We start from the raw sequence: 12,835 nt of genomic DNA, 5'->3' as shown, positions 1-12,835 counted from the left end.
AAGACCTTGGTTCAAAATTAACACGTTAAAAAAAACAGGACCTTAACTCAGACAAGCATGTAAGAGTAACTGTACTCCTTAGAAGAAACTATAAACCTATCTAAAAGAATGAAAACCTCAAGTGGGCAATTGCATAAAGGTGCTTGGTATAAAACAAGGCAAATAGGTTCAAACCTAAACCATACATTGTGGATTGAAAGAACCAGCTCCAGAAAGCTGTTCTTGTGAATCTATTGCTGAAGTGACTACAAGTGATTACATTCCAAGGGACACAGACCTGTATGGGCAACCGAAAATTCACATGTTCTCACATGTACAAAAAATATGAAAGCACGCACGCAAGCAAGCAGGCACGGCATGAGAGTGATAGAGTGAGAGGGAGGGAGGGAGGGAGAGAGGGAGGGAGGGAGGAAGGGAGGGAGAGAGTGGGGAGATGGAGGGAATGAATAAAAAACTAAGAGATTCATCATTCATGAGGATGGCCTCTCAAGACAACACCGCAATCTAAGGCTATGTGAAATCTATACACTGAAACCCTTTCCATCTGGCACTACCTAGTGATGGACATAAGAACACACATCAAACTAATCCTTTACGTATTGTTCTAAGAGGAAACTGACAGACTATTAACACCTTTTCCCACCAGATTTGTCAATTACAACAGCTATATACTGACTGCCACAAGACATCCACCCCCAAAATAGACGCTTAAAAATACAGAAATCTAAGGACAGATTTACAGGGACAAATGTGGAGAAAAACAGAGGTTAAAAGGAAAAGGAAAGTGAGAAAGGAGATGCAAAGGGACTGTAAGGGGAGAGGGAAGATGGAAATGGAGACATGAATCAGAAAGGTAGGAGAGTATAGGAAAGAGGAAATGGTCTGGGGAAGCAGAGAAGAACTGAGAAAGAGGGGACGGTACCTAAAAAAGAACAGGGGTTCAGAAGAGAGAGAGAGCAAAAGGAAAGGGGAAAGAGAACTAAAGAGGACAGGGGACACAGGGTTGCAAAGGACTAAGTGTTAGGACAAGAAAAACTTTAAAACAGAACGGGTTAGGAATGGGTAGAAATGGCAGACGAGAAAAAGAAATTTTAAAGGGTTACAAAGAAGAAAGAGCACAGAGGAGAAAATGGTACAGAAAGGAGTTGGAGAACTGGAGCAAAGGGAAAGGAATGGAAAAGGAGAAGAGGTAGGAAATGCATGGGAAGGAGCCAGGTCATGGGAACAGGGAAACGAACCTGGAAAGGCAAAAGTGGTGATGGTTGGGGAAAAGAGGACAGGGGTGGGGCACGTGGACAGGGGTTAGGGGTTTCACAACGGAGGCTGTGGTGGAAAAGAGAAGGGACAGAACAGAAGGGACCAGGTAAAAGGGTTCTAAAGAGGTGCAGGATGAAAAAGTTAGAAATGGGTATTGTTAAGTGGAGAAAGAAAGATGGAGGGACAGACTAGGGGTTGTCAGGAGAAAGCAGGGGAGAGGGGGAAGGAGGGGCACACAGGGAGAGAGGAGAAAGGGTTGGGCAGGGAGAAAGCACATTGGAGGCAGATAAATGGTGGGGAGTGGACCATAATGACACAGGGGACAGAGGAAGACCTGGGAAGGAGGGGAGCTTGGAATTAGCTATAGTGGAAGGGAGGGGTGAAAGGCGTGAGGAAGGGGTTGGAAAGAGAGGAAAGGGGAAAGGAGGTTGGATAGGAGAAAGGAGGTAAAGAAGTCCCTCCCCAAACATCCCGCCAATCAGCAAAGACGTTTAAAAACTGCCTGGACTGAGTCTACTGGGTTAATCTCAGTCCTCGGGGGAGCCGTTGCCATGGAGGTGGTGGGAATGGGGGGTAAGGTCGGGGGAAAGGGAGGGAGACGGGAGGGGGAGAACAAGGGAATCCGTGGCTGATATATAGAAATGAATGGTATTGTAAAAGAAAAAAGAAAAAATAATAATATATTCAGAGAAAAAAAAAACTACCGAGAACGGAAAGAATGGGGCTAAACCACTCAAATCTGTAATAAAAATCGACTGGGGAAGGCATCCCACCGAATACAACCCCTGGGTCTAACGGAAAAGGAAAGGACTCGAACGTTCCAGAAAGCCCTCAACGGGCCACGCTTAAGTGAGACGACGCCTGAGGAGAAACGGGGGCCTTGGGGTGGAGGAACCCCGAGAAACAAGTCTTCTCACTGCCATGGTGAGCAGAGGGCTCCACTGGGCCGATGTCAGCACTCGGCATCCAAGGAGAGGGCCCACAACTCTGAGAAAGGCCACAAGCCGGCCGCGAAAGCCCCGAAAAGGCCTCAGCGCCTAGGCGCCACAGATGCCGGCCCCACGGCCCACACTGTCCACCACACACCAGGGCATTCTGGGAACCGGAAGTGAGCAACCTTCTACAGCGCCCCCTACTGGAAGGGCGGCACAGACAGCCTGCGGCCCGGGGCCACGGCCTGCTTTGCAGAAGCTGGCCCCTCCAGCTTACTATGGAGAGGGAAATGGAGGAGGAGTTGGATCTCAGCCCCAATACTCACCTGACTTTCGGGTAGCAGGGATCCTACAAGAACTCACACAGGATTTATAACTGAGCCATGAGTGCAAAGCACAGAAGAGTGCTTTAACGGAGACTGCACGGGAAGGAATTGCCCTATCTCTTCTCCTGGGGCTTTTCTAGGAGGATCACCCTACTTCCCAGGGGCCTTTAACATAGGGAAAGGGCTGTGATGGGGGGGCGCTTGTCTAGGAAAAGAAAGTATTTGCAAAGAGGCAGGAAGAAAAAGGGGTACTTTGCAAAAGTGGGGGTAAGTCTCAGGGGGAGGTGTTCGTGGCTACAGGGGAGAGGGCGCGGAGAGGAAAAGGTCGAGAAAGGGATAAAGGTATGGAAAGTGGAGAAATCTCTGAACAGGGAGGAAGAGGCTTAGGAAGGCACAAAGGGTGGGAACTTGGAAAAGCATGGGGGAAGGGGAAAAGGGGAAGGGAAGGGATCAGAGAAGAGGCACAAAAGGAAGAAGAGGGCTTGGGAATGGGAAAGAGGTGGCAGGGAGTAAAAGGGTGGGAAATGAGGAAAGGACTGTGTAAGGAGAAATGGGAGCGATTTTTAAAATGGAAATCTGGCCAGGATGCCAGCACAGGACTTTAATCCCAGGCCTCCTGGAGCAGAAATAGGAGATTCTCTTAACTCGAGACCACCCTGGTCTACACAACGAAATCCATGTAAGAGAAGCATGTGGACAGGCCATTCTCTATGGCAAACAAAAATAACAATAATGGTAATAATCACGGCGGTGAAAATAATAACATCAATATCATTTATAACAACAACAAAATAACGGAAGACCACTGCAGGCTGAAAAGGCAAAGAGGGTTTAAAATGGGGAAAAGTGGATCCTGCCCCCAACTTCCCTTCTGGACCAGAGGTTAGTATCCGGGCCCAACCCGGACCCCATCCCTTGGCACCAGCCACTCCAGGGAAGACCTACCCAAATTGGCCCCAGGTTCTGGGCACTGGGCAGGTCTCCTTCTAGCCCCACCAGGAGGGATCCCCTTTTCCAAGCCCCCCGGCAGCCCCTGCAATCTCCATGCCCTGCCCCCACGCCCATCTGACCGAGACCCCAGCCACTTCCTGAGACTTAGAGACCGGACCCCAGCTCCCCTCCTGCCCCCGACTTCCCTTCTGGACCAGAGTTGAGTATCTGGGTCCAATCCGGACTCCATCCCTGGGCACCAGCCACTCCGGGAAGACCTGCCCAACTTGGCGCCAGGTTCTGGGCACTGGGCAGGTCTCCTTCTAGCCCCACCAGGAGGGATCCCCTTTTCCAAGCCCCCCGGCAGCCCCTACAATCTCCACACCCTGCCCCCACGTCCATCTGCTAGAAACCCCAGCCACTTCCTGAGACTTAGATACCGGCCCCCAGCTCCCATCCTGCCCCTGACTTCCCTTCTGGACCAGAGAGGGCTCCCATCTTGCGCTGGACTTCCCTTCTGGACAAGAGCTCACATCATGCCCTGGACTTCCCTTCTGGACAAGAGCACACATCCTACCCCGGTCTTCCTGTCTGGACAAAAGCTCCCCTCCTGCCCCAGACTTCCGGTCCAGATAAGAGCTTCTATCCTGCCCCGGAGTTCCCATTTGGACAAGAGAGCTCCCATCTGGACGAGAGAGAGAGACTTCCTGAATCTGTCAGCTCTTTCTGAACCAAGTACGCTGATAAGACCGAGAAGGAACCACAAGGACATGGGCAGACGTCAGGGCAGAAGTACATACAACAAAATGAAGAGCAATACAGCATCACCAGAACCTAGCCCTCCTCCAACATCTAGACCTGAACATCAAAAATTGGAAGAAGCAGAAGAAAACAGCCTTATGAATAACATCATGAAGAAGGTAGAGGCTTGTGTAGAGGAAAAGACAAAAAAGCAATTGAAGAACGCTGTAAACAACTAGAGGAAAGGGCAAACAAATTAGAAGAAAACAATAAAGTCCTGGAAGAAAACAATAAAGTCGTGGAAGAAAACAAAGTACTGAAAGAAAATCATGAAAAAGCAATGAAACAAATAAAGGAAACAGTCCAAGACCTGAAAAGGGAAATAGAAACAATAAAGAAGACACAAACAGAGGGAATGATTGAAATAGAAAATCTGAGTAAAAGATCGGGAACTTCAGATGCAAGTATAACCAACAGAATGCAAGAGATGGAAGAGAGGATCTCTGGCATTGAAGATACAGTAGAAGAAATAGATTCATCAGTCAAAGAAAACACTAAAGCCAACAAAGTCATGAACCAAATTGTCCAAGAAATTTGGGACACCGTGAAAACACCAAACCTACGAATTATAGGGATAGAAGAAGGTGAAGAATACCAACTCAAAGGCACAGAAAATATGTTCAACAAAATCATAGAAGAAAACTTTCCCAACTTAAAGAAGGAAATGCCTATGAAGATACAAGAAGCCTATAGAACACCAAACAGACTAGTCCCCCCAAAAAAGTCCCCTTGCCACATAATAATTAAACAACTAAATGTACAGAATAAAGAAAGAATATTAAGAGCAGCAAACGAAAAAGGCCAAGTGACCTATAAAGGTAAACCCATCAGAATAACACCCGATTTCTCAATGGAGACTTTGAAAGCCAGAAGGACCTGGACAGATGTAATGCAGACACTAAGAGACCATGGATGTCAGCCCAGACTAATATACCCAGCAAAACTTTCAATCATCATAGACGGAATGGAACAAGACATCCAGGACAAAACCAGATTTAAACAATACCTATCCACCAACACAGCCCTACAGAAAGCACTAGAAGGAAAATTCCAACCGAAGGAAGTCAGATACACACTCAAAAACACAGGCAATAGATAAAGCCACAGCAGTAAACCCCAAAGAAGAGAAGTACACACACACTACCACCAAAAATAACAGGGAAGAACAATCACTGGTCGTTAATACCCCTTAATATCAACGGACTTAATTCACCTATAAAAAGACATAGGCTTACAGAATGGATACGAAAGCAGGACCCATCTTTCTGCTGCATACAAGAAACGCATCTCAAATTCAAAGACAGACACTACCTAAGAATAAAAGGCTGGGAAAAGACTTTCCAATCAAATGGTCTTAAGAAACAAGCGGGTGTAGCCATCCTGATATCCGACAAAATAGACTTCAAACTAAAATCAATCAAAAGAGATCAAGAAGGGCACAGGAAAGATCCACCAAGATGAAGTTTCAATTCTGAACATTTATGCCCCAAACACGAGGGCACCCACATATGTAAAAGAAACATTACTAAAGCTTAAACCACATATAAAACCCCACACATTAATAGTGGGAGATCTCAACACCCCATTTTCACCAGTGGACAGATCTCCCAAATCGTAACTTAACAGAGAAATAAAGGACTTAACTGATATCATGACCCAATTGGACCTAATAGATATCTACAGAACATTCCATCCTAACAAAAAAGAATATACCTTCTTCTCAGCACCCCATGGAACTTTCTCTAAAATTGACCACATACTTGGCCACAAAGCAAATCTCAACAGATACAAAACAATTGGAATAACCTCCTGTGTTCTATCAGACCACCATGGTTTAAAGTTAGAATTCAACAACAACAAAAACTACAGAAAACCTACAATCTCATAGAAACTGAATAATGCTCAACTGAATCACCAATGGGTTTAGGAAGAAATAAAGAAAGAAATTAAAGACTTCCTAGAGATCAATGAAAATGAAGACACCACATACCCAAACTTATGGGACACTATGAAAGCAGTGCTAAGAGATTCATAGCACTAAATGCCCACATAAAGAAGTTGGAGAAATCTCACATTAGTGACTTAACAACACACCTGAAAGCTCTAGAACAAGAAGAAGCAAAGTCTCCCAGGAAGAATATACGCCAGGAAATTATCAAAGTGACAGGTGAAATGAATAAATTAGAAACTAAGGGAATAATACAAAAAATTAATGAAACAAAGAGTTGGTTCTTTGAGAAAATCAACAAGATAGACAAGCCCTTATCCAAAATAACCAAAAGACAGAGAGAGAGAATCCAAATCAACAAAATCAGAAATGAAAAGGGGGACATAACAACAGACATTGAAGAAATCCAGAGAATTATCAGGTCATATTTCAAAAACCTCTACTCCTCAAAACTGGAAAACCTAAAAGAAATGGACATTTTTCTGGATAGGTACCACATGCCTAAGTCAAATCAAGACCAGATAAACTATTTAAATAGTCCAATAACCCCTAAGGAAATAGAAGCAGTCATTAAAAGTCTCCCAACCAAAAAAAGCCCAGGACCAGATGGTTTCAGTGCAGAATTCTACCAGAGCTTCAAAGAAGAGTTAATACCAATACTCTAAATTGTTCCACATAATGGAAACAGAAGGAACATTGCCAAACTCCTTCTATGAGGCTACAAGAGAGAAACTCAAAGCAATTCCACTAAAACCAGGAACGAGGCAAGGCTGTCCACTCTCCCCATAATTATTCAATATAGTACTTGAAGTTCTAGCCAGAGCAATAAGACAACATAAGGAGATTAAGGGGATACAAATTGGAAAGGAAGAAGTCAAGCTTTCCCTATTTGCAGATGACATGATAGTATACTTGAGTGACCCCAAAGATTCCACACAGGAACTGATAAAGCTTATAAACACCTTCAGTAACATAGCAGGATACAGGATCAACTCAAAAAATCAGTAGCCCTCCTATATACAATGGACAAAGAAGCTGAGATGGCAATAAGAGATACATCACCCTTTACAATAGCCACAAATGACATAAAATACCTTGGGGTAAAACTAACCAAGCAAGTGAAGGACCTATATGACAAGAACTTTAAGTCCCTGAAAAAAGAAATTGAAGAAGATGTCAGAAAATGGAAAGATCTCCCATGCTCATGGATAGGCAGGACCAACATAGTAAAAATGGCAATCTTACCAAAAGCAATCTACAGATTCAATGCAATCCCCATCAAAATACCAACACAATTCTTCACAGACCTGGAAAGAATAATTCTCGACTTCATATGGAAAAACAAAAAAAACCCAGGATAGCCAAAAGAATCCTGTACAATAAAACAACCTCTGGAGGCATCACAATCCCTGACTTCAAGCTCTACTATTGAGCTACAGTAATAAAAACAGCTTGGTATTGGCATAAAAACTGACATGTGGACCAATGGAATAGAATTGAAGACCCTGACATTAACCCACAAACCTATGAACATATAATTTTTGACAAAGAAGCCAAAAGGGTACAATGGAAAAAAGAAAGCATCTTCAACAAATGGTGCTGGCATAACTGGATATCAACGTGTAGAAGGCTGCAAATAGATCCATATCTGTCACTGTGCACAAAACTTAAGTCCAAGTGGATCAAGGACCTCAACATAAATCCAGCTACTCTGAACCTGCTAGAAGAGAAAGCAGGAAGTAGTCTTGAACACATTGGCATAGGAGATCACTTCCTAAATATAACACCAGTAGCACAGACACTGAGAGAAACAATTAGTCAATGGGCCTTCTTGAAACTGAGAAGCTTTTGCAGAGCAAAGGATACGGTCAACAAGGCAAAGCGACAGCCTACAGAATGGGAAAAGATCTTCACCAACCCCACATGTGACAAAGGACTGATATCCAGAATATATAAGGAACTCAAGAAATTAAACATCAAAACGACCAACAGTCCAATTGAGAAATGGGCTTTAGAACTAAACAGAGAATTCTCAAGAGAGGAAACTCAAATGGCTGAAAGACATTTAAGGAATTGCTCAACATCCCTAATCATCAGGGAAATGCAAATCAAAACAACTCTGAGATACCACCTTACGCCTGTCAGAATGGCTAAGATCAAAAACTCTGAAGACACTTTATGCTGGAGAAAATGTGGAACTCAGGGAACTCTCCTCCACTGCTGGTGGGAATGCAAGCTTGTACAACCACTTTGGAAATCAATATGGCGCTTTCTTAGAAAATTGGGAATCAATCTCCCCCAAGATCCAGCTATACCACTCTTGGGCATATACCCAAGAAATGCTCAATCATACCACAAGAGCACTTGCTCAGCTATGTTCATATCAGCATTGTTTGTAATAGCCAAAACCTGGAAACAATCTAGATGCCCTTCAACTGAAGAATGGATAAATAAATTATGGAACAAATACACAATGGAATACTACTCAGCAGAGAAAAACAATGACATCATACGGTTTGCAGGCAAATGGATGGATCTAGAAAAAATCATCCTGAGTGAGGTAACCCAGACTCAGCAAGACAAACATGGTATGTACTCACTCATAGGAAGATGCTAGATGTGGAACAAGGATGACTGGACTGCTACTCACATCACCAGTGAGGCTACCTGAAAAACGGGACCCCAAAAAAGACACGGAGAAATGGATGAGATCTACATGAACAGCCTGGTCATGAGTGGGAACAATGAAGAGCTACGGTCGAGGGAAAGAGAGTGGGAGATCCTAGCTGGATCAAGAAAAGAGAGGGAGAACAAGGATTAGGAGACCATGGTAAATGAAGACCACATGAGAAGGGGAGGAAGCAAAGAGCTAGGGAGGCCCACGGAGATCCACAAAGATACCCCCACAAAAGACTGCTGGTAATGGTCGAGAGACGGCAGGAACTGACTTACACTGGTGATGGGATGGCCAGACACCCTGATAGTTGTGCCATAAACCCCATCCAAGGACTGAGGAATCTGGATGCAGACAACCACAGCTGGGCCCCTGGTGGAGCACTGGGAGTCTAATTAGTGAGAAAGAAGAGGGTTTATATGAGGGAGAATTGCTGAAGCCAAGGTTGCATAAAGCACAGGGACAAATAACCAAATGAATGGAAGCACAGGATCTATGAACCAAAGGCTGACGGGCCCCCAACTGGATGAGGCCCCCTGAATGGGTGAGACAGTCTTTTGGCTTGATCTGTTTGGGAGGCAGCTGTGTGTAGGTGCCCGGTCCTGAGCTCGTTGCATGAGTTAGCTGTTTTTTTTTTGTTTTGTTTTGTTTTTTTTTTTTTAAAGATTTATTTTATTTATTATGTATACAGAAGAGGGCGCCAGATCCCATTACAGATGGTTGTGAGCCACCATGTGGTTGCTGGGAATTGAACTCAGGACCTCTGGAAGAGCAGTCAGTGCTCTTAACCTCTGAGCCATCTCTCCAGCCCGAGTTGGCTGTTTTAATCCTGGGACTTATGCAGGGACGCTTGGCTCGGTCTGGGAGTGGGGACTGGACCTGCCTGACTGAGTCTACCAGGTCGACCCAGGTCCTTGGGGGAGACCTTGATCTGGAGGAGGTGGGAATGGGGGGTGGGCTGGGGGAGGGGGAGGGGGAGGGGGGCGAGAGGGGGATACCAGGAGAATCTGTGGCTATAATGTTGAACTGAATGGTGTTGTAAAATGAATTAAAAAAATAAAGAGAAAGAAGCTCAAAAAAAAGGGGAAATGGTTTAGAGTACTGTACATGGGAAGAGAGAAATACAATGGCAAGTGGGGGTGGGGAAGGGATGAGGCATAAAACTAGTGAAGGAAAGAAAGGACCGGGGTTTAAAATAGAGAGAGACAGCGGGGAATGGGGAATGGGTGTAATGACCGAAGGGAAAAGGCAGAATGGCCAGAGGACTTGTCGGGCGAACTAGGGGAAGGGAGGAGTTACAAGAAGAGGAGGAGGGGAGGAGAGGCAGGGCAAAAAGACACAGGAGTTGGACAAGGCAATAGGCAAAAAGAAAGGATGGGAAGGGGATGCAGAAGAGGAAGGGAAGAAAAGTGAATGTGGAGGAGCAAAGGTTACAGAGGGAAAAGGAAAAGACACTGAAAACACAAAATCAGGAGAGAAATTCAAACCCTGCTGGCCAATGCCACCCAGCCCTTGGGAGGCAGCCATCAGGAGGGAAAAAGGAAAGACATCAATTCTGCACAGACAGGATGAATAAGCCAATGAACATCTGAAGGAACCAACGAATGAAGGACACACAATTGGTGTCACCGGGATGAGGGGGATCCAGAAGCGTACTAAGCTGTGAAAATAACTTAAACGGAGGAGATACACACCTGTGACACTGTCAAAGAATCAGATATTCAAAATAATCGCCTACAACAAGCTCTCCAATCGGCAAAACTGAATAGTCGGACAGCCCTAAGAGTTGACAAGGATACAGACAAACAGAATCTTTTGCATGACTTCTCTGGGAAAAACTGGACGTCCTTAAGAATCCATTTAGCCCTAAGCTACACAGGGACAGTCAGTCACTCATAGATTCAGCTCTCAGACACGGTCACATGGGATTTCTACGGTCAGGTGCCTCTTCTCAAGGCAGCAAGAGACAGAAATAACAAATCTCTACAAGTTACCACAAATCCACCTCACAAAAAGGTTTTTTACAATCTAAGTAGGCACGCATTCTCAGGATAGTATCTTTGTTAAGGCTGTTTCTCAACGTGAATAATTTACAGACAGGAGACCAACTAACGATAATTCTGTACAGGTTCACATGATCTAAATGCATGTGAATGCAAGAATCTAAAACAGCAATCTCTCATTTCTTCAAAGACACCATCTCACTACAAGGAGTAATGGGTATGATCTGGGGCTGGCCAGGTGGACCTGTACTCCAGCCAGCTGTTTGAGAGTTGGAGGAGAGCACATCTATACTTCCAAACCAACCTAGTAACATAACAGTCATAAAGCTGGCCTAGGGCACAGCCGAGAATACGATTCAATATCCAAAGTGGAAGGATGGAAAAGGATTCTGATTTTCCTCACAAAAAAGTCCCGAAAACCCTGGACTAGGTTGGAGGATTCTAAGGGCTAGGTCTCTCTGGAGCTTTCCCTGGGGCTCTGACGGATGAAGAAATAACTTAGTTTCTTGTCTACAAACAGCTACATGCTATAGGGGTAAGAGCCATTTTAGGTGTTTTCAATCCTGTAATATATATACATATGTGTGTATATATAGAAAATATACATATATTAATGATATATACATATATCTTATGCATACATGTGTGTATATGTTTATATGTACATATAGATTCACTGTCCTTGTCTTCTGAGGCATCCTGAAGGAAGAAAAATTTAAGACCTTAAGCTGCATCCTTACCCCCAGCCCCTTTCCTCGCTGTGGTTTAGAATTTTGACTTTTTTACTGGGTACCCAGGTTTGTTATCCATTAGAATGACCAGATTTCTGAGGGTACCAGATTACAATCAAATCATATTCATACTGTTGGTCTGGACAATCTTGTGTCTACAGAGACAGCACAAAACCCATCAATATGAAACTCATTTGACCATGTTATTAAATATTTTCTCTTTATAGTCTCAGCTATACGACGTTCCCATGTCTTTAAAGTTACTGAAAGGTTTGCAGGGAAGCCGAGGCAGGCAGATTTCTCAAATGAAAGCAAAGACTCTAAGTGCTTCAGCAATACACCACAAGAACCTGTCCACAACAGCAAAAGCAGCACGTGAGGGAAGAGAAAGAGCTCCTTAGTATCCTCCAGTCCTACGGTATTTTACTCCCAAGCCCTCTGCCTCTTCCTCCAGGCAGTCCCTCTGGCCTGCCTTCTCTTATTTTTGTCTATATCATGGCCATACTTACTCCTCCTCCTCCTCCCAAACTCTGGGGTCCATGTTCAGGAATCAGTTGTCCTAGATCAGCAGGTGGTTCTCCAGTGACAGGTTGCTGAGAAAGAGATGACCAGGGGATGAGAAGTTAGAGAAGATAGGAAAGCTTGGGATCAGGCATGCTTACACAAGCTGACTGCCGATGGAAGCAAGCACCAGGTCATTAGGAAACGCTGCATCCTATATACAGGTTTCACAAAAGGAAAAAGGGGACAGGGTCAGAAAAAAAAATCTCATACAAGGGGACCAAGTCAGCAGGAATTCAATCAAGCAACGATGCACAAACGTTAACACACAGCAGCTCCAGTGAGACCCAAACTGAGCAGACAGAGGCCATAGGAATGATAAGCACAGCCTGTCTGGGTGGAAGGATCTGGGTTCTCAGGATTCCAAGTTACCGCCCCCTGAGGGCATTCCCTCATCCCCCTGACCATTTCCCCAGAGTTCTGCACAATCCTATGTCTTTGCACCGTCTTCTCTACTTCTTAAGCCCTGGCTTTCTTGGAAACAGGACACGTTCTTTCAGGATAATAAAGGGGATATCTGTTTCTATTTTCAAGAGGAAAATGCCTGCTTCCACGGTGTATTCATTTACAGACCTAACCAATCATTAGACATAGGTAACACACACTCACAGGTTTTAAGAGCAAGGCCGACGAACACCCTGACAAACACCACTCTCCTACCCAAAACTAATA

At 44.6% G+C, this 12,835-nt stretch overlaps 1 protein-coding gene across 3 annotated transcripts in view; it reads right to left on the bottom strand.

Annotated features, from left to right (window-relative positions):
- Window positions 1-12,835, bottom strand: part of Scml2 (Scm polycomb group protein like 2) — a 245,418-nt gene that overhangs the window by 217,920 nt on the left and 14,663 nt on the right. For all 3 annotated transcript variants that reach the window (XM_076562544.1, XM_076562546.1, XM_076562547.1), the window contains one exon: window positions 12,112-12,195. In XM_076562544.1, the coding sequence (XP_076418659.1) occupies window positions 12,112-12,195 (84 nt within the window). The remainder of the gene's footprint in view (window positions 1-12,111; window positions 12,196-12,835) is intronic.

The sequence above is a fragment of the Peromyscus maniculatus genome, chromosome X (assembly GCF_049852395.1).
Source record: "Peromyscus maniculatus bairdii isolate BWxNUB_F1_BW_parent chromosome X, HU_Pman_BW_mat_3.1, whole genome shotgun sequence".
NCBI lineage: Eukaryota > Metazoa > Chordata > Mammalia > Rodentia > Cricetidae > Peromyscus > Peromyscus maniculatus.
The sequence above is the reverse complement of the archived record's forward strand: the minus strand, read 5'-3'. Positions and strand labels throughout refer to the sequence as shown.